Source organism: Limanda limanda, chromosome 8 (genome assembly GCF_963576545.1).
Source record: "Limanda limanda chromosome 8, fLimLim1.1, whole genome shotgun sequence".
NCBI classification, from domain to species: domain Eukaryota; kingdom Metazoa; phylum Chordata; class Actinopteri; order Pleuronectiformes; family Pleuronectidae; genus Limanda; species Limanda limanda.
The window spans coordinates 11052785-11068678 of record NC_083643.1 but is presented as its reverse complement, the minus strand read 5'-3'; the positions used below and the strand labels follow the sequence as shown (position 1 = coordinate 11068678).

The 15894-nt window shown below is 40.2% G+C and overlaps 2 protein-coding genes across 2 annotated transcripts; one reads left to right on the top strand and one right to left on the bottom strand.

Moving 5' to 3' along the window:
• Nucleotides 1-2243: 2243 nt before the first annotated feature.
• Nucleotides 2244-8456, bottom strand: prpf18 (PRP18 pre-mRNA processing factor 18 homolog (yeast)). Its single transcript, XM_061076038.1, has 10 exons — nt 8297-8456; nt 7241-7318; nt 5867-5971; nt 5655-5768; nt 5167-5313; nt 4181-4249; nt 3775-3915; nt 3626-3697; nt 3386-3541; nt 2244-3005 (listed from the first exon to the last, which is right to left on the bottom strand). The coding sequence occupies exons 1-10, from the start codon at nt 8360-8362 to the stop codon at nt 2925-2927; spliced, it is 1029 nt and encodes a 342-aa protein (XP_060932021.1). The 5' UTR covers nt 8363-8456; the 3' UTR covers nt 2244-2924.
• A 1045-nt stretch (nt 8457-9501) lies between these two features.
• On the top strand, nt 9502-14528 carry bend7 (BEN domain containing 7). The gene is made up of 11 exons (XM_061077201.1): nt 9502-9583; nt 9779-9850; nt 10894-10971; nt 11053-11415; nt 11683-11802; nt 11873-12225; nt 12842-12949; nt 13116-13233; nt 13342-13455; nt 13653-13694; nt 14470-14528. Exons 2-11 carry the CDS (start codon nt 9787-9789, stop codon nt 14526-14528), a joined length of 1419 nt encoding a protein of 472 aa, XP_060933184.1. The 5' UTR covers nt 9502-9583; nt 9779-9786.
• Nucleotides 14529-15894: the final 1366 nt, after the last annotated feature.

Below are 15894 nucleotides of genomic sequence, written 5' to 3'. Positions count from 1 at the left end.
GGTTATTCATCACTGCATCTAACTATAAAAAAAGAAAAGTGCATGAATCCATATATCAATTTAAATTGCCAGGGATTTGGAGATAGTGAAGAGAGAATACACAAACACATAGAGAGAAAGGGAGGTGGTCATATTGGTTTGATACATTATGCTTTCACCTTGGTTTCCACCTCTGCTCAGGTGCCTAGCAACGATGATACTGCTCAGACAGTCCAGGTGAAAGGAGAAATGAAGCTCTAATTACAGCAAAGACCTGGAAGTTGGCCGGCAACCACAGACAAAGCCTTTTCATGGAAAAGAATGGAGAGGGGTCACCTGGAAACACAGCCAGGAGCTGAAATATTCCTATGATCACTTTGTGGAACTAACCTGTCGTCCTCATCTTAATGCAGAGTGAGCTGAAAGCACGGTTTGGTAAAAATAGAGTCCACTTCCATTTGTTTTGCATTATGATACATCTGTATCCAGCCTAAATAATGTATGGATACCTCGCATACTTCCTGAAATAATGCCCTGAGAGATAATGCAGTAGAAAACAATTGCACATCTGAGCAACACTTTTGCTTTGATTTCCACATCAGTGTGTTAATTTATGCAGTTACAAAGGGGCTATGGAGATAATCCATCCACGAAGCCTCAGGATCTGAATGTGTTAATGACACTGAGCGGAACCCTCACACGTCCCGCTCTGACACAATCCTCCGCCCGAACAAAAGGAGCATAGAGAGCGGGTCTTTATCAGCTTGCTCACATCTGAGGTCATTAGAGAGGGAAAAAAACATTAGGCCTCCACACAATGAACACAAACCCTCATTGTTGTCAGGGAGTTCAGGCGGCTATGAACTAGTATATCTATGTACTACGGAGGGGGGGGGCACTCGCCGGGGGAGTTTACAGATTTAGTTTGCAGTCTGTACACCCTCTCTGTGTGTTTGAACAAGCTGAGGTGAAATGAAGAGGACACTCAAGGGACGAAGATGGTGACTTAGCATGTGTGAGTGCATCTTGTTTACAGATTGAAGAGAGAGCAGAGTGTCACAGAAGCACAGCAGCTAGTCTGATACAAGCTGTATCAGCGTCAGGAGCTAAACGTTTTGGAGGAATCACTCCGGTATCTGCTTGAGCACTGCGATTGGTTTTCTCTCGTTCCCTGTGCTGAGGTCGTTTCATTCATTCAATCATTTATACAGTTCCTCTTCCACTGCTCTACTATGCACCGGAGTAGCTGTTACGATCTCCAAATTAATCTTGTGGTTTCGTAATGATTTTTCCCAGATGTCCAACTCAAATAAACATCCTCTCTGTTGGACATACCACGGCTCTGGGAGAGAACAGAACTCAGCGACCCCCCAGGTGTGATAACACACAAGGAAGTCTCCTGTTCATTTTGAATGAACTGCAAATACTTTAGTTGATCATTTCAAGGCCTCGGGCAGAGCAAACGTTACAGCTGACACTAACACAACAGATTAGACTGGACAACAGCCAAAATATTTGGTGCACTTGATCTCAAGGGCAGACAGAGAAATGCCTCCGTGGCTGGACAAATTAAAAGACTTCTCATCAGGTCATCCTCTTGCTCTTGAGTTCCAGTGTTGATCTTTTGCTGTTTTCTTGCACTGTGTGTTAGATGCGGGTGGTGAAAGTAGAGAAGCCTACACTCGTTCACGGTGTTTGCTCTGCGAGCCGTCATCCTGTTCAGCTGAGTCTCAAGTAGTGACGTGTTAAGAGCCCACAGACCGAAACTGCAGTGACGTGGGTTCAGGCAGCCGAGAACACACCATGACCAGATCACATCACCATGGTTACTCAGTGTAATAAGGTCGGTGTGTGACACTGGATGTTGCCATCTTAGCACCCTACTGGAAGGTTTCCACCAATAATCAGTGTCTGCAAATCTAGTTTATTCCCCAATAGCTGCCCAGTAGAGCACATAATAGCACAATGATTCCTTAATTGCATATTTTGATCTGACAAGTGCGTTCTTAATGAATTCTTAAGTCTCATTGTGGGCAATCAAAATTTTAACTGAAGCATGTCTTGGCACATTTGCTGAGGAGAGACCTTAATTACAAACTGTGTTCGTATCGACACATTGTCAAGAAAACTGTGGTGTTTAAAACTAAGCCATTCAGCAGCCCAGCTGCAGAGGACAAGAGAGACAAGTTTAATAATAAAGAAACAAAGTTTATATTGAAAGGGAAAATTAACTTCTCACACTGCATTCAAATTACTGTCAGGACTTTTGCTGGTATTTTACAAGACTTTATTTTCTCACAGAGATTGAATAGAGACACGTTGATAGGTTTCATTATCAGCTGAAAACATGACAACTCAAACACGCACATGGAGATAGTATGACAACTAAGTGTTAAGAACTGTACCATCTCAGGTGTTATAAAACTTACAGGAGTACTACAGGAGCTACCCTGGCAAATGACTTAACCTTTACAACATACTGAAAACAAACCTTTGAAAAAACAGTATTTAAAGTATTATCATGTTACAGCCGAGAGCAAGAGCAGTAAATAAAATGAACCCCTTTACATTTTAATAGTTCTTCAGTAATGGTTTTGGCTCCTCAGACATAAACATACATGTTCCCAGGAGGACTGATGACTTCATTGGCATGACATGTACACCAGCCTTTCCAGTAGTTCACGAGGACAAATCTAATTAGAGTCCCATTTAATCTGACAAGTTCTTCTGGAAAAGGAGTCAGAATCTTTCTGACTGTATTTTACAGTTCTATTTAAATTACACATATTTCCTGTGAAATGCATGTGCACTTGAAAGCCTCTGATATACAAGGTTCTGCCTCAACAACACTTCAATCAGGCCAGAACCCCTAATTGAGCTGCAGTGAAAAATTACCACTTCGGACAGTGATACAATAGACCTGCTTCAGACGTGCTTAGTACAAGTTAAAGAGCATTGTACTCGACACACTTTGATGGAACAGTGGTGAAGTGTTTCTGGCAGATGGTCATTAGCCTCTTCAATCCCTGTAGTGAGAAAAATAAAAACAAGTTGAGAAATCTCCACTTTGACTGAAATGAGAAAAAAATCATTAATTATCCTATATTTAGTAGACGGGAACAGGATGAGGTAGTTACGCTATAAATTCATCAAATACTGGGAAATTTTTGTTGGCAGAGGTGGAAACTTTTTCAACATAAATTAAATGAATTAACAGGCAACATATCAAGCTTAGTTTTAGACCATAATTCCACATTTATTATTGTGTATAAATATGTGTATATATATATATATATATCCAGTGTGGACAAATACTGTAACTTTGAAGCATGATTACATGTATAGAAATAATCCCACTTAATCAGGATTTTGATGCCATTTGTAGTAATTGATATTAGAGTCTCACCTGAATGTATTTTCTTTGCGTCTCATCGTTGAGAACGTGCGCCACGTGCTTGGAGAAAATCTTTTCTCGTCCAGTACGGGCGTGGATTCCCACCATGGTCACACCAATAGGCCAGGGCGCATTTCCGATGGCCATCTGCAGATAGGCATCATTTGCCTTGAGAAAAAAAAGATGCAGATTGATTATAACACGTTGATTGTTGATAATGAAGAGACGACCGTGATCAGATACTCAACACACCTTGACGTATTCTCGCTCCAACATGAATTTAATGATGTCTGTGATTGACTCTTTGATGTCAGCGGGTAAATTCTGAAAGAGAAATTAGGATAATTAGAAACTCTAACATGAAAACTCACATCTTGCTTTAGTCTGCTCAAACACTATACCTTCTTCCTGAGTTTCCTGAAGAGAGGCTTGAGATAAGACTCGGTCTGTGAGTGGGTTGCACTGGCCAGCTTGCCCTGAACACTGCGCTTCACGTGGTCTTCTCGTTTGTTCAGATCCTTGGCCCAAACCCCAAGAAGAAACTGGAACACAACAAAAAAATCTGTCTTTAAGGAAAAATATTCCCAAAAATCGTAACAGTGGCAACCACTAGCTTTTGACAGACTCTTCACTTGTAACATATTGTTCAACCAAAAAATGACAATAGTCAAATATTTCGTAAAAATGTTAAAATAATCAAATAATTTTACAACAAAGAATAACGAAAATAATATATATAATATAACTAAATTAAAAACAACATGAATTAATTAATTAATTAATTAAACATGATGTTTTTTGTCTTACCCACAAAAACTTGTCAATAAGTTCCTGGTCTCCAAGATCGTCTCCGGTTCCCAGAGTCTTACCAAGAGCCTGGAGGAGATTTTCAATATTAGAGAGTAAAATAAACCCTAACCTTGATTTTCAAACATATAATGTAAAAACACCTGTTGGTATTCTAACATCAGTTGGATAATTTAAATAATGACGTACAATAAAATTATTCTTCATGGATTTTATCTGTATTCAACAAGCATCACAATCAAAACCCAGCAAACACTGTCCAGTGACATGTGAAAGCTGCTCTTGTCCAGGTTCATAAAGGGAACATCTGTTCACACATGTACAACAAGCTTGATAAGTGTCTGTCTTTTGAGGGAACCAGTATTTATCCAGCTGCTGCTCGAATTTCACGAGATAGAGCTGCGGTTGTCGGCTGCACAAGTCATCAAAGCGCTGCAGCTCAATGACCTCGAGCTGCTGGGAGGCTACGCTAGCATTACGATACTTCACTCCCCCCCATTCAGGGCAGGTTATTCACTGATGAATTATGCTTCGGAATGTCAAGAAATGCCAATTGCCTGTTTCATTTTTGATTTATTGAAATGTGTTATTTCACCTGCATTTATTCCAACCATACGTATGTTTGTAGTCACCCATCAAGTAGGCCAACAAGGTGCATGTCTACAAACTGTAGAAAAGTGCTGCCATCATGAGGTGAAAATAAAAAAACGAAAAGTGATTGTTCTGAATTAATCAATATAGAGTAGCAGGCCACGTACTGTAATCTTTGAGAGATTAAACAGATAATTTAAAATGAGGTCACGGTGGGCCAGTGGGCTGGAGTATGGTCACACCGGCTGTAAAGGGTTTTTGTACCTCAGTGTGTGTTTATTTAAAAGTACAAAAGTATTTATTACTCAAATTACTCATAGCTTGAACTGACTTTAACAAAACTATCTACGCCAGCAGACTCATTCCTCCACGGGACAGTTAACTGTTCAACGTACCTCCAGTTCTTCTATAGTGGTGTTTTCCTCATGTACTTTCAGGTCATGCTGTGTATCCACTTCTCCTGCCTCTGTCCCTCCAACGACCTCATTCAGGTACTGCAGGTCGATCTTGTCCATGGCTGCTTTCAAATCGTTCCTCAAGCCCTAAACATAAAGAAAGCAGCAAATACAAGGATTAAAAGAGTGTTGATCAGCAAAATTCCAGACAGTAGAACCATTTTGAATTGAACATGACAGCCACATCGATTAGACCTTTATTCACTGGAGAACATGTGAATGGCTCTGATGTTACAATAAAACCACGTTCCATTACTTCACAGAACTGGTCTTCAGCTTTGTTTAACAAAAAGAAAACAATCTGCTTATGATGTGTCTTTATGGTGACAGCTTATAGAACGTTAGTGTATGTAATTTTCCAAAGTAGAGGTGAATTCAGTGGGAATTTCTGTCCGGACCCTCAAACTGGTTTCCAACCATATTCGTACCTTGTTCACTTCTGGGGTCAGAATCTCAATCTTCCTGAGTCTCTGGAAGGCATCATAGTCCGCCTCTGCAAACATTCGGATTGGTTCGCCTCTTTCTCTGAGCCGGCGAATCACCTACATTAACACAGAAAAAGACATATTTAATAATACATAATGTAAATCAGAATGAAAAATGCTCAGAATCAAGTGTAGCATTACACATATTTACTCACCTCCTGTCGTGACAGTGTCATCGGCAGCTTCTCTTCTGATGGCTCAATTTCTGAAACTGGGGTTGCTGCAATGGATGGCTCAGCTTCCTCCTTATCCTTATCAATCTTCAGGGAAACATGGAGGAAACAGATGTACTGATGTTATTGGAGGGATGTAGACATAATATCAAACGATTCTTTTCATTCTGCTCCAATGCAAAAGAAAGAAATACAACTCAGATATGTAAAAACAACTGCGATGTCCTCATGAAACAATACTTCACTGTACATACATGTAGTTCTTCAATAAAGACAAGACTCAATAATTCACCAATCAAAGCAAGCATTTTGAATATCATATACACCTCATAACATCCATTTACAGGAATTTGAATAGTGGTGTACCACCCAAAGTCAAAATACAGGCAAAAAGTATTTTTTGGAAACAAAGAAATACAATAAGGTCATGCGATTTTAGGCCCATGCATCCTGACACTCTTAGATTGTGGCCTAACACAATCTAAGAGAACCCACAGAAACTGACGACAAGACGCCTTCCAAAGTAACAATGGCCCTGGCTCCAATAAACACAGCATCCAGCACGAGCGTTTTAGGTCTTGCACAAAATGGATCAGAAATGCAGTTTTCCATAGAGCGACTGCTACAATGCAAACTAGTGAAACAAAAATCAAGGCAAACTCAAAGTTGGCTAAAATATTAAAGCTACTGGAGCTGCTGTCACAGATTATGTGCAAAAAAAGAGACGCAGTTTGACAACAGAAATATCTTTGTAATATCCATTGAAAATCCCATGCTGAAATCCACACCCTGGCTGTGTCCCACTCCGGCTTTGTGGCTTCCTTTCTTTGTTGCCTTGCTATGTGCAGTAAAGTATATGCTGACTCTGATAACAATTACACATATGATTACGGATTTAAATTCATTTTCAAAATTACCAGTTTAAGCAGCCCAGCCAGCAGACATCGAATTTGTTTTATTTCTGGAGGCTGGCTTCAGCAAATGATATTACAAAAAGGATGCCAAGGAAGCAGAAGCTTTGGGGACACAGTGTGTTCTCACTGTACGATCTCATGCATCCTGGTTGCTCATTTCACTGTGCATTCCCCTACCTGGCTCTTGGGAGTTTCTCTCTGAACCTACAGATGCAGGCAGCAGAGGCAGGTTGGGAAAAAACAGCACAATAAACACATATACAAACACTAATGTTCACCTGAGCAGCAGTGCCTGACTTTATTTCATTTACAAAAGGTTAATTCAGAGTATTAGACTGACTAAATATGATATAATTTCTGAACTGAAGAACTAAAAAGGCATTGAAGTGATTTATGCATCTTTGTGTGACAGTGAGAGTAGACAGAGAGTGACGGTATCAACCTTATATCCGGATCTTTTGAAGTAATCTTCTTGTTCCTTGCGAGCAAGATCCGACCTTTTGAAGTACCGTTTGGAGTCCTGGGGACAGAGGGACAATTAGTTAGATTTTTTTCAGTGCATTGTATCCATACTGTGACAAGGAAAAAACAGTGAACCACTGTACAATGACCTGAATTAATTGGTCATAAAATATAATCCAAGTCAGGAGTGCAGACAAATACAAGGTAACAATCTAATAATGCACAGAACACATTTATTTGTTTAATATATACCTTAAACCTATGTCTTAAACAGGCACATGGATGTGAAAAGATTTAGGAACCTGTAAAGTGAGCGACAAAACCCATCAAAGCCATCTTCTTTGATGTCTTGCTTACATCAAAGAAGATGAGTGAAGGACTTGACTCTGGCAGCATGTCCTTGTGTTGGGTCATTCTACAGCAGATGGGGTCAAATCCCTGCTACATCACTGACAGTGATGACATCAATCTGTAAACTAACCTTGATCAGAAGTCTCCTTCGAGGCAGAACAGATAACTCAAAGTGATTTGAGTGTTTATAAAATAATTGTAACCTTCACCTCCTCTCGCGTTTCACTGTCTGGACTCTAAGTTTGCAAACTCCAGATTCCAATAAACTTTTGAGTGGGATTCACAAACCTAATCCAATTCTACATTGCGATTAATTGAATTATCTATTGAATAAGGACAAGAGCAACGCGTGTGTTGTTGGTTAAAATATTTGTTAAGATAAATGTAATTAAGTGAACATATGACGATATTGTTACATACATGTGTATAATCCCAAAGGCCTCATTGTAGTTTTACTCCCATTTACCCTGAGGTTAACGTTAAAGATGATCAACACAACACGGTGATAATCTACCAAAATCCTGTTTTATTTTAGGGAATCAAAAGAGTTCGTCTCCGTTTTCTTCTCCGTCCAGAAAAGGAAACAGTAATTCGAGTTCCCTGAGCACAGCTAGTGCTTCTCAACATTAGCAAGCGAGGCTAACAAGCTAACAAACACCAACACAGGGCTGAATCAGCGACTTACGTCAACGAGCTGGTTTTCTTCGAGGAGTTTCCTCTTCCTGGCGATTTCAGCTTTCAGTATATCCATGTCTGAACTGGGATGGCGGTGGTTAGTTCTATATTTCCACTAAAAAACACTGGAACAAACAGTAGCTGCGGTGCTAGTGACGACACATCAACACCGGAAGTTCATCTCAAAACCCCGGAATACTGCATTTCAGTCTAAGAGTCCCTCAGTGGTTCCGTTTTGTTCATTATGTTTCAAAATAAAACGAAACACATACATTAACAAGACAAAACAAAATGTTACTACCTGTTATTTTTGTTAATAACAGATTTCACATAAATCACATTACAGCTCATAATATTTAAACCAAGCACTCCTCTTTAAGGATAACATCAGACATACTGTTATTATTTTGTTGAAGTGGAACAAATATTTAATCTAAATATTAACTAACTAAAGTGTGTTTTTTCAAATTTAAATATTTCTGTAGCTAAAACAACCCTAACCCAATTCAGACAGGTGATCAAGCAAATGGGGATATATTTTTTTTTTGCATGAGCACCATTAACAATCATTTGCATCTTAACACGAAAGATAATTAATTTAGATTAAGCCCCACTAAAGTGACATTTTTGGGGCCTGTACTACTTCCTGTTTTCTACTCTATACAGTTGCCTGAGGTGAGGTCATGACTGGAGAGAGATCAGGTTTGCCATTTGATAAGAAGATGGATTTATTCCATCTGACTCCTGCCTGCCATGAGAGGACTTTTTTTTTTTTAATCTAACAAATGGAACAAGAAAATGATGGACAACCAACTCAAAAAAAAAGAGCCTTTTTTATGTTATTGTTCGGGGCTTAGTCCTTTTGTTCCTCTTTGTTCCTTATCTATTGTTATAGTTTTTACAGTTGGGTGGTTTATTCCATTATTTTTATTAGAAGTATTAGTACAAGTATTCATATAAGTATTATATCTAGTGTACTTCTCACTTCAGTCACATTAAATGCATAAACATGAGATAATTGAGCAATTTTACATTTTATTCTGACAAAAATACACTAATTACAGTATTCATGATAATAATTATAGAATTAATTTAAAAGAAAACTTTGTGTGAGTGTGTTTGGTCTCGTTGCTTTATGGGTTGCATGTCTGGACTCCACAGTGTCTGACTCGACCTTTCAGACGACAACGTTACCGTCAGGTGGCGCAAAGGGATATGTGACGATCTTTTAATATTAAAGTCATTAATTTATTTACATGGCGCAAGGGAGGAACCAGCATCACGCCGGAGACGAGAGCAGATCTTCCTCAGCAGCGGTTATCAGATGAATGGAACCACAGCAAATGTGCGGATGACAGCGTCTGTGAAGCTCAGCCTGAGGAGGAATAGAAGTGATCAATAAGGCAGACGGTCACTGACTGTGTCCTGCTCACTGTATCTGAATCCTGCTCTCTGATTTCCCCCCCTCTGCGCTACTTCACTGAACAAATCCTCCTGAAGATGGAGTTTGGGGAGAGGAAGAGGAGAAGGAAGTCTCGGAGCTTCAAACTGGTCACGGATGAAGGTAGGCTGCTGGATGGATGGATGCAGGACCGTGCGGAGACGCGCGTCTGTGTCTGGGTGTTTGTCTGGCGCCGTGAGCCATGCAGAGGCGACACTGTAAACAAAAGCCACGGCCACGACAATGCCCACAGCCTGCATCGATTTTAATGATTCACATCTTACACTTAAAACAATATCTGACTCATCATAGCTCCTGACAATAAGATCTAATTAAGGAGACGAACAGTGCAACATATGAAAACATGTTGCGCATGCATTCTGGGCATGCAACATGCAGCCTTTGATTGTTCACTTTCTGCTGAAGCTGTGAGCTGCAGGCCACCTCTCTGACTACACTTCTTCATACTACCTCTCTGACTACACTTCTTCATACTACCTACAGGTGGTGGCTTCTGCATGGGATGGGAGGGGGGGTTTGCCTCGGTTGACATCAAAATCCCTGCTAGTCTGCACAACCCTCATCATAAACATGCAAAACAAACGGCTAACATGCACCATTCTTGCAATCATCAAATCAAATATGTTTTAGCTTTTATCTAATTATTGTTATAGATAGATAGATAGATAGATAGATAGATAGATAGATAGATAGATAGATAGATAGATAGATAGATAGATAGATAGATAGATAGATAGATAGATGATAGATAGATAGATAGATAGATAGATAGATAGATAGATAGATAGATAGATAGATAGATAGATAGATAGATAGATAGATAGATAGATAGATAGATAGATAGATAGATAGATAGATAGATAGATAGATAGATAGATAGATAGATAAATAGGTTTGGGGCAAATTTGAAGACCAGCACAAAACTATGGCTAAATACACAAAATATAAAAAAGGCTATGCAGTTCTTAATTCTTGCACCAAATGCCATTGAATTGTTGCACACAAGAGTAAAACGGGTGGAGGCGGTTGGTTTTGTTGAGGTATGTAATGTCCTGAGTGACGGTCTAACAGTGGCTGTTTTGAAATCGTGCCTTGTAAGTGGAATACTGCATTTTCTCGACAAAACCTTGCTGTTTTACATGCAGATGATGACCCTTCATGTGTGATGAATCCCAGCTATAAGGATCCCAATGTGGAGCCTAAGGTTGCTGCTGTGCCTGAAGGTATGTGTCACTGCAAGGATTCATCTTTTGCTATAACATAATGGATTTACCTATTTTGACTGACAGTCATCTCTCTCAAAGTAGTTTGGCTGGGGGATGAGGGCATGGAGATCAAGAGGCAAATCACAGGAATGATGCAGATCCTGAGCGATAAGAGCAGCAGGGCCTATCACCGTGTGGGAGCAGAGCAGGACAGCTCAGCGATGGAACCCCCGGAGGCAGACTGCCGGGCCTGGCTACATCAGCCTGCATCTTTGCCTCTTGTATCAGAGGACCACCAGAGCAACAGCTGGAGCTCTGCAGCGGACATGGGGCCTGCAACGACTTCAACCATATCTACTCCCATCGCCAACGATCCAGGCTGTGCCCAGTACAGCACCCGCTCCAAGGCCCTGAGGATCCTCAACCACACAAAGGATGTCATCAAAGTGAATCAGGATAACGGTAGAGTACCCGAGCATGTGTGAAGAGGAGATGGAAAAAAATGAAATGAAACAGAAAGCAGATCCTCTCTAGTGTTGAAGTGTTTTGTTGTGTGTATTTGAGTGCGAAGCAGACACTTAGGAGTGTTCTTGGCAAATGGATCGAAAAGAGATGCACATACACCCACTGTACACGCTGTCTTCAGAGATATGGCATTAAAGCACATGTGCCTGAAGAAATACACACACTTCAGAGAACAATCACTAACCAACTGTACTGACTTTCCAGCAGATGTGGTACCACCTGCTGCGGCAGAGGCCCCCTGCTGCCTGTGTAACTGTAAGGGCACCTTGCAGGCCATTCTGCAGGAGCTGCGTGCCATGAGGAGGCTGATGCAGGCACAAAAAGGTCAGTGGTTAAACACAAATACTCACACACGGTGGGAGAGAGAATGCAGTGTGTGTCTGTCTTTTTGTAGCGACGCTGGAAAGGCAGGAACAGACAGCATCACCATGCCAACCTCGTCTCGGTCCAGGACCCGCTCCTCGCCGTAGGCCGCGCAAGAGGAGGCCGGTCTATAAAGTGGCACCGCTGAGTGTGTCTGGCACAAGGAGAGCTGCTCTTAACCCTCTGGAGGCCTCGCCACTTATAGCTGCACCTGCAGAATCTGGAAAGAGGCAGGAATCAGAGAACCAGCAGGACGCATCAGCAGCCAACAGACATCCAGTCTCCCCTGAGGTTTCTGTGCTGCCGCCTCATAGCAATCCAGTGGCTTTTAACAACTCACAGAGTCCTCTCCTGAACCAGTTAAGGGAACCTCGGTCATCAGAGGTAAACTGCATGTTAGTGTAAGTGAATGTGTATAAGCTTGTAGCTGTGATTTATACTTGTGTATTACACTATTTCCCACTGAAACAGTACTTATGCATTTGAAGTTAATGTGTGATTCTTAATAAGGTTTTAAATGAATGGGTTTCCTTTATTAAACTTACAAAATGTACTGATACTCTTTTCAACCCATTCTAACATATATCTCAAACCCCATTAAAATTACACATGGTTCATGTTCTTCCAAATTTGTATGAAGATACAGAAATAAGACATAGTGTATTCTGTTATAGAAAATCTCTCTTTATCATGTTTGACTTTATTTAAGCCATTTAAAATCATTAAACTAAAAAGTATATATCAGAAGCGATTATCAAGTGTATGGTTTTGTTCCAGAAACTTTGTCATCTCTTGGACTCACTCACATTATAATTTTAAAGTATGATCATCCTCATGCTTTATTTTGAAATAATAATATACAGCAGTATTACATGCTAGTGGTTTCTGTTGGACAGTTTTTTTCTCTCTAAAAGCAGATATGAATCGAGATGTGTTTATTTCTCATCTTTCCCATGATATGTTTTTACCTCATGCTGTGTATTGTTTGATTCCTTTCCAGTCTGAAGTGCGTCTTGCCAAGGATTACGATGTGTTTATCTCAAAAGCTCAGCTGGACTCCATCCTCGTCAACTACACACGCTCTGGGAGCCTGCTGTTTCGAAAACTGGTGGGTTTCTACAACATTACACATCAAACTCTTTAGTCTCTTAATTAATACCACTGGATATTTGTTTTTTAACAATAATTTGTAATTGTTTCGAATTCACTTTAATAATAACTTGAGTTAACTAAAGGTTCCGCAATGTTTTACCATCGTGCGATAACATGTTTAGGTGTGTGCCTTCTTTGATGATCCTACCCTGGCCAACTCCCTGCCAAATGGCAAAAGAAAGAGAGGACTCAATGACAATCGTAAGGGCTTGGACCAGAACATTGTAGGTGCCATTAAAGGTAGGCAAGCGAAAAGAACAAAATGTTATTAGCGTTGTCTACGTAGTAGTATACAACAATCACGACACAGCAAGGAAACGTTAATAAAGTCGTGTAAACTGTGTTCAGTCTTTACAGAGAAATACTGCACCGAACACCGAATAGAGAAGTTGCCCGGGCCTCGGGACTGGGTTCAGATCCTTCAAGATCAGATCAAGCTCGCCAGGAGGAGGCTGAAAAGAGGTACTGCCTGCTAGGCTTTTCTTGTAATACTTTATTTTCATATTTTGTCTGGCGTCATATTTCTACTGCTTCAATCTTATATTATCACGCAAACAGTGTTGTGAGCATGACTGAAGCAAATAGTTATCATTAAGTTATACGTTTACTGTGTTCTGTGAATGTGTCAGGTAAGTCTTCATGTTCCTTTGACTCCTCAGATGCTGCAGAGGCAGAAGAAGTCTTAAATGGACCTTCTACAAGTATGAGACACACACACGCGTGAACTCATTTATTTACGTGTATACATTTATCTTTCCTTGCCTGCACCAATTTACTGTATACAGATGAATGATGCATCTCCACTTTCTCCCCCTCACCACAAATACAATTAAGATATTCCAGATATGAAAGCCACCATCTGGTGATCCGGGTATGGAGCTCAATTAAAACCAAACATAGTGGAAATATGAACACAAGCAAACATCAGTGTGATTAGAACTTGTGACAGCAACTACATTTGGTCCATGTCCTATCCTGTAACATGGAGAAGGTCGGGTTTATGACCTATATTGCAGCCAGTCACCTGATAGACGTTTCGACTTCCCTTTTGTGGAGCTGACAAGCTATGGTCTCCACCTTTCCCCTCACTTTAGTATTTCATCTTACTCCATCTTCCCATCAGGCGCCCTTTGAGCCCACAACATCTTTACCTCTCCCCACTTTGCCATGACAACACACGCAAACTGATGTTGCTGGCCTGCTTATTGGCTCATATGTCTTTGTCACGCGTCTATGTGACATTTGACATACTCACGCAGCTTCTCAAAATGTCAGCTAATTATCTTCACACCATGCACTGTATCCCTTCTTTTACTTCTCTATTGCACTATTCACGTCAGATAGGCCCTTCTCAGTTTTCCTTTCAAAAAGGCAATGAGACCTGTAATAAAACACAAGATGTGTTGCCTATACACTGTCACACAAACACACTGAGGCTGTTCTGGTATTTAATTTTTATATTGTGTTCCTCTACAGGCTATGACTACAGCAAACCTGCAAGTGTGAAGGGGACAGTGGTGAACATGACAGGTTGATATAAGGGCTGCAGAAGATTTCCTCATTGTCATCATTACTTCTCTAACTTGATTCATTGAGCCTATTCTGATATTTCTTTTGCAGTTGTTAACTGCAGTGTGTTGGATGTAGAGGGGAAAACAGGACCGGGTGTACAGGAAGTCCCTCCCTCTCACACACACACACACACACACACACTTGTGGTCATATAGACGTTTTATTTGATATGGAGTAAACCACTTGGATCTGGGATTCTAAACCAGCAGATGATACAGTGGTAGAAGAAATGTCAGGTTATTGTCATGTTCAGAAGTAACTTACTGTTTACACTATGGGCGACAGCTATAAAAGCCCACTCGCCTGGAGCTCATACGATATTTAGGCTATTAAGAGTCAAAAGCCTGAAATGGGACAAAGTACTGTAACAGTGCAGCATTCATATATTTTGCACAAATGACGTTTTATGGGATGTTGCAGATTGTGAATTAAGCCTTTAAAGTGACATGTACTTCAATGGGTGTAATGTGCAGTGCAGCATCAGCCTTAATTTCAAACATTACATTGAAAAGTAAATATTTGATGTGAGCTGAAAATAAAAAATACTTAACTCTATAAAATAATGTTGATTTTGACTTGTTGTTGTCAATCTCGTGATGGAAATACAGTATTTCCCTCCTTGCAAATGAAAATGCAGTGCACATTCAATTGAATGGTTGTTTCCATCAATAAATATTGTTTCTTCACAACTGTGTTTTTCTGTTGTTTTTGTTACACCTTAAAGTATAATTGATTCCTTCCTGCAGAGATTTGACTAATAATAAGGAAATTAAGTTTATATTAAAAATAAATAAAAAATGTGAACATATTTATTGCTATGGGATTATTAAAATAAATGCTCATAGGAATCTGAATAATTTTTTTCTTATCGTCTTATTGCCAAGCAGGTTTACACATACAAGGGATTTGCTATGGTGTACTTGTGCAGGTATAAATATAAACAAGATATACATAGGAAACACACATGTAATATAAAAAGTACTATGAGCACCAGGGGAGGGATTGTGCAAAGTCTTAGATTATGGATCACAGAATGTGTTTATATATTGGAACCAGGCAGGGCTGTCCTGTGTTCACTCGGGTCATAGATTTGGAGGGAAAACAGTAAATTAAAGGTACACTCCATTGTAGAGATTTTGTTGCCAGACTCCACAGCTCGTTAAAGGGGATGTCGAAGCAGCCACAGCTCAGGCAGAGGACCCTTTGAGAGCTCGTCACTTTCCTCTTTGTATTATCAACCAAATTTCGTTTTCGAGACGGTTAAGGAGGACTCGACAACTCATCCATCCAGAGCTCGGTCGATGTTTGTGATACTTCTCATTTTTTACC